This window comes from Apodemus sylvaticus, chromosome 15 (genome assembly GCF_947179515.1).
Source record: "Apodemus sylvaticus chromosome 15, mApoSyl1.1, whole genome shotgun sequence".
Taxonomy (NCBI): Eukaryota; Metazoa; Chordata; class Mammalia; order Rodentia; family Muridae; genus Apodemus; species Apodemus sylvaticus.
This window is the reverse complement of record NC_067486.1, coordinates 64,693,731-64,707,278: the sequence shown is the minus strand read 5'-3', so window position 1 is coordinate 64,707,278 and position 13,548 is coordinate 64,693,731. Positions and strand designations below refer to the sequence as shown.

The 13,548-nt window shown below is 42.6% G+C and overlaps 1 protein-coding gene and 1 pseudogene across 2 annotated transcripts in view; both read right to left on the bottom strand.

Annotated features, from left to right (window-relative positions):
• Positions 1-1,083: 1,083 nt before the first annotated feature.
• On the bottom strand, positions 1,084-3,458 carry LOC127665902 (armadillo repeat-containing protein 1-like; annotated as a pseudogene).
• A 99-nt stretch (positions 3,459-3,557) lies between these two features.
• The window catches only part of Parp14 (poly(ADP-ribose) polymerase family member 14), a 35,965-nt gene continuing 25,974 nt past the window's right edge, over positions 3,558-13,548 (bottom strand). For both annotated transcript variants that reach the window (XM_052158519.1, XM_052158520.1), the window contains exons 13-17: positions 11,064-11,270; positions 10,377-10,976; positions 8,530-8,663; positions 6,582-6,756; positions 3,558-5,627 (exon numbers count right to left, since the gene is read on the bottom strand). In XM_052158519.1, the coding sequence (XP_052014479.1) occupies positions 5,338-5,627; positions 6,582-6,756; positions 8,530-8,663; positions 10,377-10,976; positions 11,064-11,270 (1,406 nt within the window). In that variant the 3' untranslated portion in view covers positions 3,558-5,337. The remainder of the gene's footprint in view (positions 5,628-6,581; positions 6,757-8,529; positions 8,664-10,376; positions 10,977-11,063; positions 11,271-13,548) is intronic.

Here is a 13,548-nt window from a genome sequence, read left to right as displayed (position 1 = left end):
TTATTATCTTTTCTTATTTTACGATATATTTTGAAAACTGCCATTATAGTTGCCTTGAGTTCTCTGAAAGTCCTAGAAGAACACCTAGACACACACATGAGTCGGAAATAACAACTGATGTGGGCCATTACTACCAAAAGGGCTGTAGTTTTTAAATAAGTGTGTGACAATGCAAAATAAAATAAAAACCTGTTGAAACAGAAAATGAACTTTGTAGCAAGGCAGTGGTGCCTTTAATCCCAGCACTTGGGAGGCAGAAGCAGATGAACTTCTGAGTTCGAGGGCAGCCTGGTCGACAGAGTGAGTTCCAGGACAGCCAGGGCTATACAGAGAAACCCTGTCTCAAAAAAAACCAAATTTTTTTTTAAAAAATTGTTTTCAAATATTTTAGAATCTTAAAGCATAACATACATGTAACGCTTTAAACACAAGTGTCTTATCTCTTATATTTTACCTTCACTGAAGTCAGTTTTCCGGATAGATAGAAAGAATAAGTGACCAGTGCTGCTGGCTTTCTTTCTCTCTAAGCAATAACATGGATCCTATTTTAGTCAAATTGACTGCAGTACTTTCTTAATAACCACAAAAAGGCACTAAGAAGCATCATCTCTGGGATGGGCACATGCCAGGCAGCTGATATCTGACTTCAGCCTGGCCAAGGTGACATCATAAGCACCCAATTTCATTTTCATCTTCAAGTTTGTCGGTTGTTTGAACTATTACTTTTCTCTAGCTGGATACAGTGTCACCATAGAGTAAGGCCAAGAGACCATCTGCTGCTCAAACATCACAGTGGCCTTGATTCTAACCTAACCTAAGTGAGCAGGAGTCAACAGAGCCAGGCGTGGCCACATTCAAAACCTTCCAGAAGCACTTTACGGCTGCTGGTGTTCCTGTGTTTTAACTGGCCTACAGCAATCTTATTAGATTACAGTGAGGAAGACTGCACAGTTTTTAGTAGAGGTTTTTTTTTTTCTTCTTTTTAGGTACTTCTATGTTCAGATGAACATAATTCCATTTGCAAAATGTCGTTGCTAATGTCTTTTCTATAAAACATGGTTGGCAAAGTAAAAAAGGCACAGAAAGGACCTAAGCAGGTATATTTCCAACTTTCAGAGAAGGGTACCAAAGCACATGTCATATATCATTCATAAAGAAAAGCTGAAAAAAATATATATTTGGTAATTCATGCACAACTTGAGCTATGTAAAACTTTTTTAGAAGTCTCCTGAGGCTTGAGAAGAAATTAAGTTTTTCTAATCACATGTTGCTGTAAAACAAAATATAAAGCTACACATATATTTGGTTTTAACGGTGGACCCATGTTTTTCAAAACAAAATGTGAGGCAATCAAGCAAAGGAAAACAATACCAAAATACCTTCATAAACAAACCTGACCTGTTATGTGCAGAAAATGTCCAATAAGATGTAAAATGCTGTCTACGTAGTCATGTAATCTAGAAGTTTCCATGATAATTTATTGCAAATTGCACTTGACCAATGGAAAGCTGTCCCCCTGTTCATTTGCACAGTCCTTGAGCCCCAAATTGAAGTCACAAGTAAAATGAGCTGGATAAAAAGTTTGCAGCTGGCCGGGGGGTGGTGGCACACGCCTGTAATCCCAGTACTCTGGGAAGCAGAGGCAGGTGGATTTCCGAGTTCGAGGCCAGCCTGGTCTACAGAGTGAGTTCCAGGACAGCCAGGGCTATACAGAGAAACTCTGTCTCGAAAAAAACAAATCAAAAAAAAAAGTTTGCAGCTATGCTCCACCAGCTAGCCCCACCTCCAGGGTGTGACCCAACCCGGGACACTGCCTTGTCCTGTTCCTTTGTGGGACTCTCATCCTCTGGCCTCCAGTCAGGTAGCTCTGAGTTTCCGTCCACTTCCACGGGGGCATCCTGAAAGGGGAGTAGCACCTCTTCCCCACTTTGGCTTTTCACAACCCGCTGAGCCTTATGACCTTGGTTGATGCTATTGCTGATGCCAAAGCCTCTGCTTTCAAGCCTGAATGGATTGGCACAACGCATCTTTGAACAGCCATTTGAAAAATAAAGCTAGAGCTAGAGAGATGCTCAGTGGTTAAGAGCGACGACTGCCCTTCCAAAGGTCGTGAGTTCAAATCCCAGCAACCACATGATGGTTCAATCATCTGTAATGAGATCTGCCCCTCTCTTCTGGGTTGTCTTTTCACACCCCAGAAAACAGTTACAGCAAGGGAGTGGAGTAAGAAGAAATAGTATCTGAAGACAGCTACAGTGTACTTACCTAAAATAAATAAACCTTTAAAAAAAAAAAGCTGATAACACCTTTAATTTATTTATTTATTTGTTTGTTTGTTTGTTTGTTTGTTTGTTTATTGGTTTTTCAAGACAGGGTTTCTCTGTATAGCCCTGGCTGTCCTGGAACTCACTCTGTAGACCAGGCTGGCCTCGAACTCAGAAATCTGCCTGCCTCTGCCTCCCAAATGCTGGGATTACAGGCACGTGCCACCACTGCCCAGCAACACCTCTAATTTTAACAAAGCCTCTTCTCATAGATCTCTGAGACATCATCAAGACTGCCTATGTGTAAAACTATTGTTTTGGTGCATGCGTTAGTAGTTCCCAGAAAAAGCTGAGCTTTCCTTCTCCATGACTTCATTTCATTAAAACTATCACCCTCAGCCATACTAGAGGATTGAAGAATGTCATAGATTTCTGGGGTTTTGTTTCTCCTGGAGTTGTCTTCTGGATGCAAGCTCAGCAACACCCCCAGTTCTCCCTTCATCTTTTCCCTGTTGGCACCGCATGCAGCCAAGTATCGGAGCGCAAGCAAAGCCGAGTGAACGGCGGGAGTTTAGATGGTCCATAAATAAGGCCAGACAAACATCCCTGATCCTGGACGATGGCTCTTCTATTTAGTGGATCTGCTGCTAAATCCCGCAGCTGGCTAACTGCTAACTGAGCATCAGGCTCTTCATTCACAGTAGAAGAGGGTGCGTTCATCTTCTATGACACGCACATGAATAAAAGCTTCTTAAATTCCTCCAGAGCTCCAGCCATCCGGAGCCTGCTGCAGCATCAGAGCCACAACCGCCACAGCAGATGTCTGCCAGGCAGCGGAGACCTGAGCCGTTGCCTGACTCAAAGAACTACAGGGCTGAGTGGCTTCGGTGGAGCCTGAGTTTGGGTTTTAATGATATGTATGCACTAAGGGACTACAAACGCAAAAGCACCTGGGTCCCAAAGTCCTGGTGTCAGGGCTGTTGGTGTCTTTGAGGTGCTTGGAGAAAGGAGACTCTAGATAGCATGGAGTGTCCCTCAGGTGACCAAGGAACAAAGGGTTGTGTGGCCTACAGTGAGCTATCAAGACCTGTCACTGGATCTAGGCTCCCTGCTCATTGGAGACTTTCTGAACCTTACCCGCGATGTGCCCTTCCAGTAATTCCCAACTTAACGTTAGCACCTTAAGAGTCCCTATTTGGTTGTGACTTTCTATCAGCAGTGGCCACTATATGTCATTGAGCTGCTCCTATGTTTGCCCTTCAGGAGAAAAATGATTCCACCAAGAGACACTGATTGTGTAATTATGTAACTTTACTAGGAAGTGAAGAAAATGGCAATGACATGTTTCCTTTGAAAGTGACTGTAACATTTGTTGCCTGGGTCTTTACCCTTCAGTGTAACATCCCACTACTATTCAGCCTTGCCTTGAGTTAACAAACCACTGGAGAACAAAAGCAAATGGAAACAAGCCTCCCTCTCTTCAGGCCATCCTTGGTGCCAGTACTGAGGAAGCCACCTCCCAAGCCACAGTGTCTACCAGTCCACTTAAGACACAGCAGCCTCAGTGTCGATGAAACAACGATGGGGCCCCTCTCTCTGCCTGAACTCCACTGGGGGTACCTATGGTAGGAACCTGCACCTAAATTTCCCCAACACCCAAACTGGGAACATTACACAGCACTAGCTCCATGGCCTAGAAAATGCCCAATAGAGGGGCGAGTGGCCACCAATTCCAGAAGGGAGAAAGCCACGGAAATCAGGGTTAGCCTCACAGATCATCTTGAGATAACTCTCAAAGCAGCACACGCTTATGTGAAGGCCAGGCTCTGTGGTGGGTATAGTGAGGGCTCAACACCAAGACTCAGGTGGCTGGCTCTGCGGTTCCTGCCTTGGTGACCTCAGGCAAGGACATTTCTTGTACCTAAGCATGTTCCTAAGCCTTGAAACAATGAATTCATTCTTACAGTGCACTTTTTATGGGAATAAAATCATGTATGTGAACACACCTCTTACACTACCTGATAAATAAGGTCCAGGCACTCAATAAATGGCATTGAGTCTGAAATGTACAGGAGGAAATTAAAAACAACTTAAGCACAGATGCCCCTCCCCCTCCAATAAGTAGCCAGTGCAGGAAGATAAATGAGTTCAAACCCTGCCAGGGCAACTTAGTGGAATCCTGCTTCAACACAGGAAGAGGGCTGGGGATGTAGTTCAGTGGTAGAGTACTTGCCTGGCTTGTGTGAGGCCCTGGGTCATCTCTGGCACCACAAGAAATAATCCCCATCCAGTAGACACTTAGTAAGTTAGCAAAATGACTTACACGTAAAGCATTCAAGTTATCACAAGCTGGCCAGCCACAGGGAAGACGCCGATAGCCTTAGAGTTCACTCTCGTTTTCACACAGTAGAAGAAAGGCTTCTGGTGGAGAGGTTGCAGGCACCATCCCATTTCTTTCTTAGGTAGCCCGAATATTGGTGTCAACCTTAAAAGGGCCCACGGGCAATTGAAGCCAGGCCTTGAGCAGTGCCTCTCCTTGGGGGGCTCAGTCACACAGACCCAGAGCCACATCCCAGCACCCAGCTTGTACATAACCCTGGCTGGAGCAGCCCAACCCACACGACACAGCTCTGTTAGTGAAGAACCAAGTTCTCTGTCTTGGATTCTGTTCAGTTGGCAGCAAGGAAGATGGCAGCCTCATTGGCTCAGAGGTACTGTGTCCCACAGCACAGTGGCTCTCTGACACGGTTCCACTGGCAGTAGCTGAGACTGTGGGGCTTTCTGAAAGTGCAGAAAGGTGTTGCCGTCCCTCCAGAACATAAAAGTCTGTTCTTTCCACGGATTTGAGGTTCATATGTGTGAACACAGTTACAGCTGTTACCTGTTTTAAATTCTCAAGTGATTGGTTCTCAAGTGGATTCATTTTCAATATGGAGAAGCAGCTGTGGAAACACGTCCATGGCAAAGAAAGACTGTGTGTGTGCTCTTATAGAAAGCTTAAGAAGGAAAACAGCTAAAATGCATCCTACAGCAGATATAACACCGGTGTCTTCCGAAAGGCACCCCCAAAGCGTTACGGCCTAAATGTGATAAGATACTCGGGGTATGCTTGATTATCATAGAACACTACAAATATACTTGGACTTAAGGCATTATCTGTGACAGTGTCGTACAAGTCAGTAACATTTTGAGGGTCCCTTGAAGGAGGCACAATCAGTGAATGATTTCCATTTGTGTAGTTTCCAGTGAGAACCCGCGCATAGTACATATGCTTCCTCCCATTGGTATCTGGTTTGGAATATGTGTCATTGGCAGAATATGCAGCATTGACAGCAAAATAGGTTCCTTTCCCATAGGCCGTAGCTGTAAAGAAAAAAAGCAAATCAACAAGTTTGTTTGGGTTCTTTTCCTTTTAAAAATTAAATTTTCCTCCTCAAAGGGGCAGTCAAGCTCTTGGGGTGAACTATGTTAGTTTTACTGTTGATATTAGCTCCAGTCTGGCTGACAATGGTGGAGGGAGTACAGTGAACCCACGTGGTGCCCAGGGTGTGTTCTCCCAGCCAGAATCCTGTTTAGAGTAGCTGATTATATGTGTTCTTACTGGTAATGCCTAGGTCACTGTTACCTGGCTAGCCTGCGTTTTGTGCTGTTACTAATATTATAAGGAAACTTTCTCATATGTTTCTGCTGTTACTAGGAAACATTCTCATGCCCAAGTTGGTTACATCTTGCTATGTTCTGTGCCCTTGGAAACCAATCATGATGCAAGTCAGTAGAACTGACTTGTGTAATTATCCAACCACCCAGTAGCACTTCCTATACCTGTGTATGAACTTTTTATAGTATTTGCCTTTATAAGCTGCCCCTGGGATGGACCCCAACTATTTGGAGTAAGACTTCCATTTTAAGTAGTGGTCAGTAAAGTTTTAAGTTCACAAGACCTCCCTTGGAATTGACATCCTACATGGCAGAAAGAGACATGTACACGGTAACTGACATCTTGGTTGACAAGTTAAGGCATGAATGTCACAGCTGAATACCCCAACCAGTGGGAGCAGGATAAGTGTACAACAAAGACATGTTCCTAAGGAAGTACCCTATCCCTAAATCCTGATTGGTACAGTATCTTGGCACAGATGTTTGTAGATCTCTCAGGATTTTAAAGCCCTATAGGACCCTTGACTCAGTTTCATAGTCAGCTCCCAAGTCTGACCTGATAGATCAGTCTTGGGGTGGGGTGTTCAATAAACCATTCCTATTTGACAGCGATTGGTGTTTGAGTGGTTTGTGTAGCAGTTCCCAGACGCCAACACTTACCGTTCTTCCCAGCATAGCTGCGGTTAAATCCATTACTGTTGAGCTGTGGCACAGAGCTAGCCTCCGTTCCATGGAAGAGCTGCTTCTCATTTCTCACATTGCCATTCTTTTCATCCATAATTTTTTTGTATGCCTGGTATCTACTCCAAAGAGCTGGATTCTGAATCCTTTCAATCTGTTAAGTTAATAAAGAAAAGTGTGCCAGGAGCCCTTGCCAGTGATGGCAAATAAAACAGCATCATCGGCTTTCATAAACATAAATTAAGTTCAGTGCCAAGTGAGTGTCCTGTGTTCAAAAATCTTTTGGGACTGGTAAGACATCTCAGTAAGTGTATGGTGACATGAGTTTGATCCCTAAAGTTGGAAGTGAAGAACTGACTCCACAAAGTTATGGCCCTCGCTTCCACATGTGCCAGCCACACACCCCACACAGACCCACACAGAGACAAGGGTCTTCCTAGCCGACAACTCATCAAGTTAGGTAGGTTGGCCAGGGAGCCCCAGGGATCCACCTGTGTTCTCCATGAAGCTCTGTGGTTACAAGGATGAACCATCACACTTGGATGTTTTACATGGAGTCTAGGAATTGAATTCAGACTCTCATGATCACATGGCAAGCAATTTGCTACCTGAGTTATATATAATTTTCCCTCCACCATGGGTGTGGTAGCACACTCTGAGTGCTAATCCCAGTTCTTAGAGGATTAATGAATAAAGATCATGACTTAGAGGCCATTCTGGAACTACATGGTAAGACCCTGTCTTGAAACATCAAAAATCTGAGAAATAAAAAAGGCACAACCACTGTCCAGTTCAAAGTCTCAACATTTCCACATATTTTATATGATTTAGTATTTTTATATCATTTCTCCTTTTTTATTATTTACCCAACTGTTGAAAATAAAAAAATTATATTCACTCATTTTAAATTTTGTCATTTAACTCAGTTTTTCAACTTGTAAAAGTTTTTGTATTGAAATTTCCAGTTTTTTTAATTTAGAATTTTAAAAAAGCAGTTTCTTAAAAACAGCACAGAATTATTTCAGATTTGGTGGTATAGTTCAGTGGAAGGATGAATGCTTAGTCTATGTGAAACTCTAGGTTCAAATTCCAGCACCATGGAAAAAAGAAAGGGCAGGAGGGAGGAAGGAAAGGAAGGAAGAAAAATAAATCTTAAACTTGTTTTTTAGTGGATGTATTGTCAGCCATTAGCTCTTAGCCATCCTCCCAGTCAAATTTACTTTCTCACCAATAGCTACTAGAAGATGCAGGGAGGTGAAGACAAAGATTTGATGAAACAGATTCCAGAGAGAAGAGAGATACAAAATAAAGCAATGATGTCCAACAATAGTGAAATCATTTCTTCAAAATGCCTAAAAGAAAATAACTGCTAATTCAGAATTCTATACCTAGCAAAAATGTCCTTCAAAAATTGATGGCAGGGGCCAAGGAAATGTCTCAGTAGGTAACGATGCCGTCCCTGCAAGCCTGGTGACCTGAATCCAACCCCCAGAACCCATGTAAAGATGGAGGGAGAGAACAAGCCACACAAACTTGACTGATTCTAGGTAATAAAAACATGATAAAAAGTGAAAGTGGGTTTATTTTTAATTTTAGATTTTATATATATTTGGGGTTGGCACATGTAGGTACAGGTGCTCACAGAGGCTAGAAGAGGAATAACTAAAACAAAAATATATTGCTACTGAGCTCAAGGAAAAGCATAATTTCAGAGTGTTGGTACTGCACTGTCAGGCTGTCATCAACTATGTGACATGGATCTAGAATCTGAACCTGGAACGTGGAGTCCTCTGTGCGAGCAATACAAGATCCCCCTAGGTGACCCCCTAGGCCACCTCTACAGACCCATTACGGGAGTGAGCTCATACAGGATCACGATTTCAGTTACTGCCACCATTAGGAAACTCCTTGTCAACAGCCGACTCACCTTCTCTATGACAAAGTTTGAGCAGGAATGACGGAAGGCACTTTCCACCATGTTGTATTCAGGATCGCTGGTTTGCAGACTCACCACAAGCAATTTTTTCTGCTTCATGTCACTCCAATTGGCAGGGATTTCAGCTGCAAAGTAGACGTTTAGGGCTCGCATGTAGATTTCCAGTATGCTTTGAAAAAAAACCTGCCTCCCTCTTGGATTGCAATCTCATAACCCCATGTACTCAAGAAATTTCTTATCTTTCTAAAAGGATGTTTGTTAAAAGTGTGGACCATGGACCATTTGTATGAGGATGAACTAGAAAGCTTCTTCAAAGGAAGAGGTAGATCAGTGGTAGATCTCTTGCTTGATACGTATGAGACCTGGACCCATTTCTCAGGCACCCTCCTCCAGAAGAAAAGCCCTTGATGTATCCAGTTAAGATTTTCTAGGGTTACAGCCTACACCTTCTATTTTGATCATGCTAAGGTGTGAGAACCAACTACATACTCTAACTTACCATCATTCACTATTCAACCTCTCCTGATTAATTTAACAAATTAATTACCTAACTTGCTTTGGGCAGTCTCTGCAGCTTTGCAGATGCATGGGTTTCAACCAGAACACCTCATCACCACCAGAGGGTAGGGTAGTCTGTTTGTCTCATTTGTCTCACTACATCCTTAAGAGGTAGGTGGGTGGGTGGATGGTAGGGTTTGTCTGGGACAGGCTGCAGAATGCCACATGTGTGTCATTCCTCCAGAGCTGCTCAGAATCTGTGGGGTTCATTCATATTGATCCTACAGAAGATGAATATCATCTATGGGAAGCCAAAAAAAAAAAAAAAGCTTCTATGGTTTGAAGGCAGGAATGACTGTCTACAGAAGACAGGGAATCTGTAGGAACCTTTTGCTCAGGAAGGAAAAGACAACATGGGAGTAAACACTAACATATCTGTCCTCTCCTTGGCCTTTGTGTTTTTGAGAACCTTAGGCCACTTTTCTCCTAAAACTATTATTTTTTCTATTTCTGACTAGGGCAGCCATCATTTCCCCCAAAAGAACTGGCTCCAGAAAGTTTCTAAGCTGCAGAAATGGGAGCAGGGACAAGGTCCGATGTTGTTATGATCCATGGTTGTTCTTGGTCAGCTGAGCATCCATGCTATACTTTCTGGCCATAGTGTACACTCTGGAAACACAGAGCCCAAGATTTTAAAATTATTCTACTAGTGTTATTTGAATTGTATCTATTTGAAATTTTAATGTGACAGGGCATGGTGTCAAAAGCCTTTAATCCCAGCACATGGGAGGCAGAAGCAGACAGATCTCTGTGAATATGAGGGCAGCCTGCTGAAGGGGTTTGCAAACTATAGGAAAAACAACAGTATCAACCAACCAGACACCACAGAGCTGACAAGGACCAATCCATCAATCAAAGGGTACACATGGCTCCAGCTGTATTTGTAGCAGAGGATGGCCTTGTCAGGCATCAATGGGAGGAGAGGACCTTGGTCCTTTGAAGGCTCCATAGATGCCCCAGTGTAGAGGAATTCAAGGGTAGGGAGGTGGGAGTGGGGTGGGTAGAAGAACAGTGTCATAGAAGCAGGGGGGGGGAGGATGGGATAGGGGTTTTCTGGGAGGGGGGAAACTGGGAAAGGGGATAACATTTGAAATGTAAATAAATAATATATCCAATAAAAAAAAAATGAGGCCAGCCTGCACTACACAGGTCCAGACCAGCAATGGCTACATCATGAAACACTGTCTCAAAAGCAAAATAAAAGCTGCTGTGTTTCTAAAATAGTGTTAAACTCAGAGTCAGGAGTATTTGGGGCTGACATGCTTGAGCATTTCACTGACCTTCAGCTTTGACCAGACGCTGAACAGTGAAGCTCTGTCCTTGGGGAGCCGTGGCCGTGTTTGTGCTCAGGTCCACCGTGAAATCCTGATTATGAATTTTGACAACCGTCTTCCTCTGCTTTGCTTTCCACGCATCCTCCAACTGCATGTTGGCTATTTTGTCAAAACACTGTGTGATGTTATTATCAATATATTGCCATTCCACATACGTAGAGACATAGTCTGCCTGGCTTTCCTTTTCCTTAGCCAATCGAATGTTCTTGATCATGCTGTCAATCTCATCTCTAGCTTCTACCACATCCCTGCTAATTCCCGAAACTTCAATCGAGGGTATCTTCTGGTTCAGGTCAATGGTGATGTTCAGCCTCTTCTGCATCTCATTCAGTTTTTTGTACTCCTCGATGTCAAAGTCTCTGACACACTCATCGTTATTGGTGTAGGAAAGTTGCTCTTTGGTAATCAGATTCTTTAGCCAGGAGATTGTGTTGTCCACACTAACTACACCTGAACCACATACCTGGAAAACTGTGACCTCTATTTTCTTTTCCAAAACCAGGGTATTCTTTTGGGGGGAAGCTGGCTTGGAAAAGCCAAGAAAGGCTAAAAAGAAAATGGAAATTAATGTTTCTTTCACTCCCTTCAATATCAAGGTTAGGAATATGTATTTCATAAAAGCTAACAACTCACAGGCAATCTTAGACACCACTGACTGCTTGGGAGGAGTTGGAGAGCCTTCTCTTTCTTTCATGTTGTTATAAAAAAATTGCAGAATATGGGGCTGGAAGATAACAACTTTAACTCTCTTCACGGCCTGCACTGATTTTTTCTGGACAAATTCTTCAATGGCATCTAGTACCGCTTTCGCTACTACATTTGGGTCCTGTTGAGCATTTCCTTCAAAAAAGAACATTTTTAAAAACATCAAGGTTAAAATCCACTTGCAGAAGGCTGCAGCATAAACAAGGAATTCTAGTTGTTACAGGAAATAAAAATGCCTGCTCCCACCATAATCAATGTAGACTTCTATTATTACATCAGCAAATAATTTGAAGTCCTAAGTACACTGGAGAGGAGGTTTTGTTCCATGCTGTTCATAGGCCAACACCCCAGCAAAAGACCCTAAAACACAACCTGAAATTTGTGACATCTGTCCTCATCAGCTGATCTGGCTCCCAGGGTCACTTGCTTTCCATTACAGAGCCTGGGTGACCTTTTCCCCCTTGATTTACTAGTGTCCTCAAAAGATCATAAAAGGAAAAAGAAGAGCTAGCACATCTTGAAACAACATGATCCTTAGAGGGACAATCTATTCCTGCCTCTGCTTGATCATGAGTCTGCATTCTTCCAGCTAATTCTGGGCACCTGATTTTCCTAAGGCACCCACAACTGTAATAATCTATAATTCTTGTTATAATCTGTAACTCTGGGTGTGTTAGTTATCCTAAGCCTCCGGGATATCTTTCTTCCCCATACTCAGTCCAGTTTTAGCTGCCCAGAAGGATTCAAAGCTGATCTACGAGTAGATCACACCTGTCTTCAGCATGTTCCAGATCTTGTTTCTCAAGCCCTGAAAGCCATCAGGTAGGTAAGATGGTGAAAAGTCCCTTTCTACTCATAGGTGAGCCCCAAAGTGAATAACAGCTGGCAAAGTCACATGACAAGCAATCTAATAGTCCCCTGGGCAAGCTGGCTTGAGAGCACACTTGGATTATCCATTTGATGACGCCCAACACCATGGCAGAAAATGACAGTAGATACCTTTGACTAAGCTTGTAGACCTCAACATGTAGGTCTGGACCAGTTTTGTTACAATGCCTAACAGTAGCAAAATCACAAATTACGAAGTAGCAATGAAAATACTTTTATGGTTGGGGGTAAAACACAACATGAAGAACAGGCTTTGCTCATTCCCTAGTGGGTTGGGGGACCTTGGAGTGAGTGAAGTGTCTGTTCCTAGGGGAGGCATTGTCAGGATCCATTTAGGAAAGGCTAAAGCTAGATAGTGGCCTTCCTAGTGGTGATTCACCTTTTTGCATGGCCTAAGATGGGTGAATTCTGAAAGGCAAGGTCCCAAGAGACTTTATCTCAGGGTGGCTTCTTGCGACTGATATGCCTTTCCTGTCACTGTTAAATTAATACAATAATCCCTGGGCATTTGCCCATCCTATTGAGCAGACTTTCTGCAGATTAACATAAAGAACTTTCATGAATTAATGCTATTTAGGTGAATTACTAATTTTATAGGATTCCTGATTTGATTCAAATATTCTTAGGAAGAAAGGTTTAGGAGATGACTTTTGTTGTTTAGCTAGAAAGATGTAATATAGTTAGGATCAAGAATAGAATGTGCCCATTCCTCATAGAATAAATAGTAAGTAAAGGCTGCATAATAAGTAATACACAAGCTTTCATAGTTACACTAAAAAGAGAAATAGACTTGAGACAAATAGGTCATCAAGGAAAAATATTTATTCTAGGTCAGGTCCAAGGATGAAGCCACAGGTGTGCACTATGATAAACCAAGGCTATGAGAAACTGTTGCTTTGAACTTATAATGAGCTGAGAGAATAAAACACTGCTTTGATACTTCTGTAACTCCCCTTTTTGTGTAACATTTTATCTATGAGGTAATTTTCTGAAGAACTTTTGTGTAAGAAGTTATAAAAAGGCCAGAGAAAAGAAATAAAGTCATTTGCTTGGGGGGCTCTCCCCTATCGATCCATACACTAAATATATGTTTGTCTGTGTGTAGGTATGCAAAAATACTTATGAAGTGGACGAGACAGCAACTAGGCCTGACATGGATGTATTTTTGAGTGTGTGTGTGTGTGTGTGCATATTTGCTTGTGTAAACGTTTTTCTTTCTGTGAGCATGACTTTCTTTTTCTGGTTCACAGAAATTTCACTGCACCAAGCCTTCTTCTCACCTGGCCAGTGAGGCTGCTAATTGTTGGAGGGGTTTTCTAACAATTAGTCCTTTATTTAATTATCTGCTGCTGCTAGCAGGAATTAATTACCAAATGTATATCTGTCTTTCTATACATATATACAGTTAAGAGTTAAAAGAGGTCAGAGTTTCTTGTTGGGCATTCTTGTCAGCCTCAGATGTTTAAATGTTGTTCCATCAGTACTACTGAGCCTATAAATTACCACCACTGTCACCTGGCCTTCT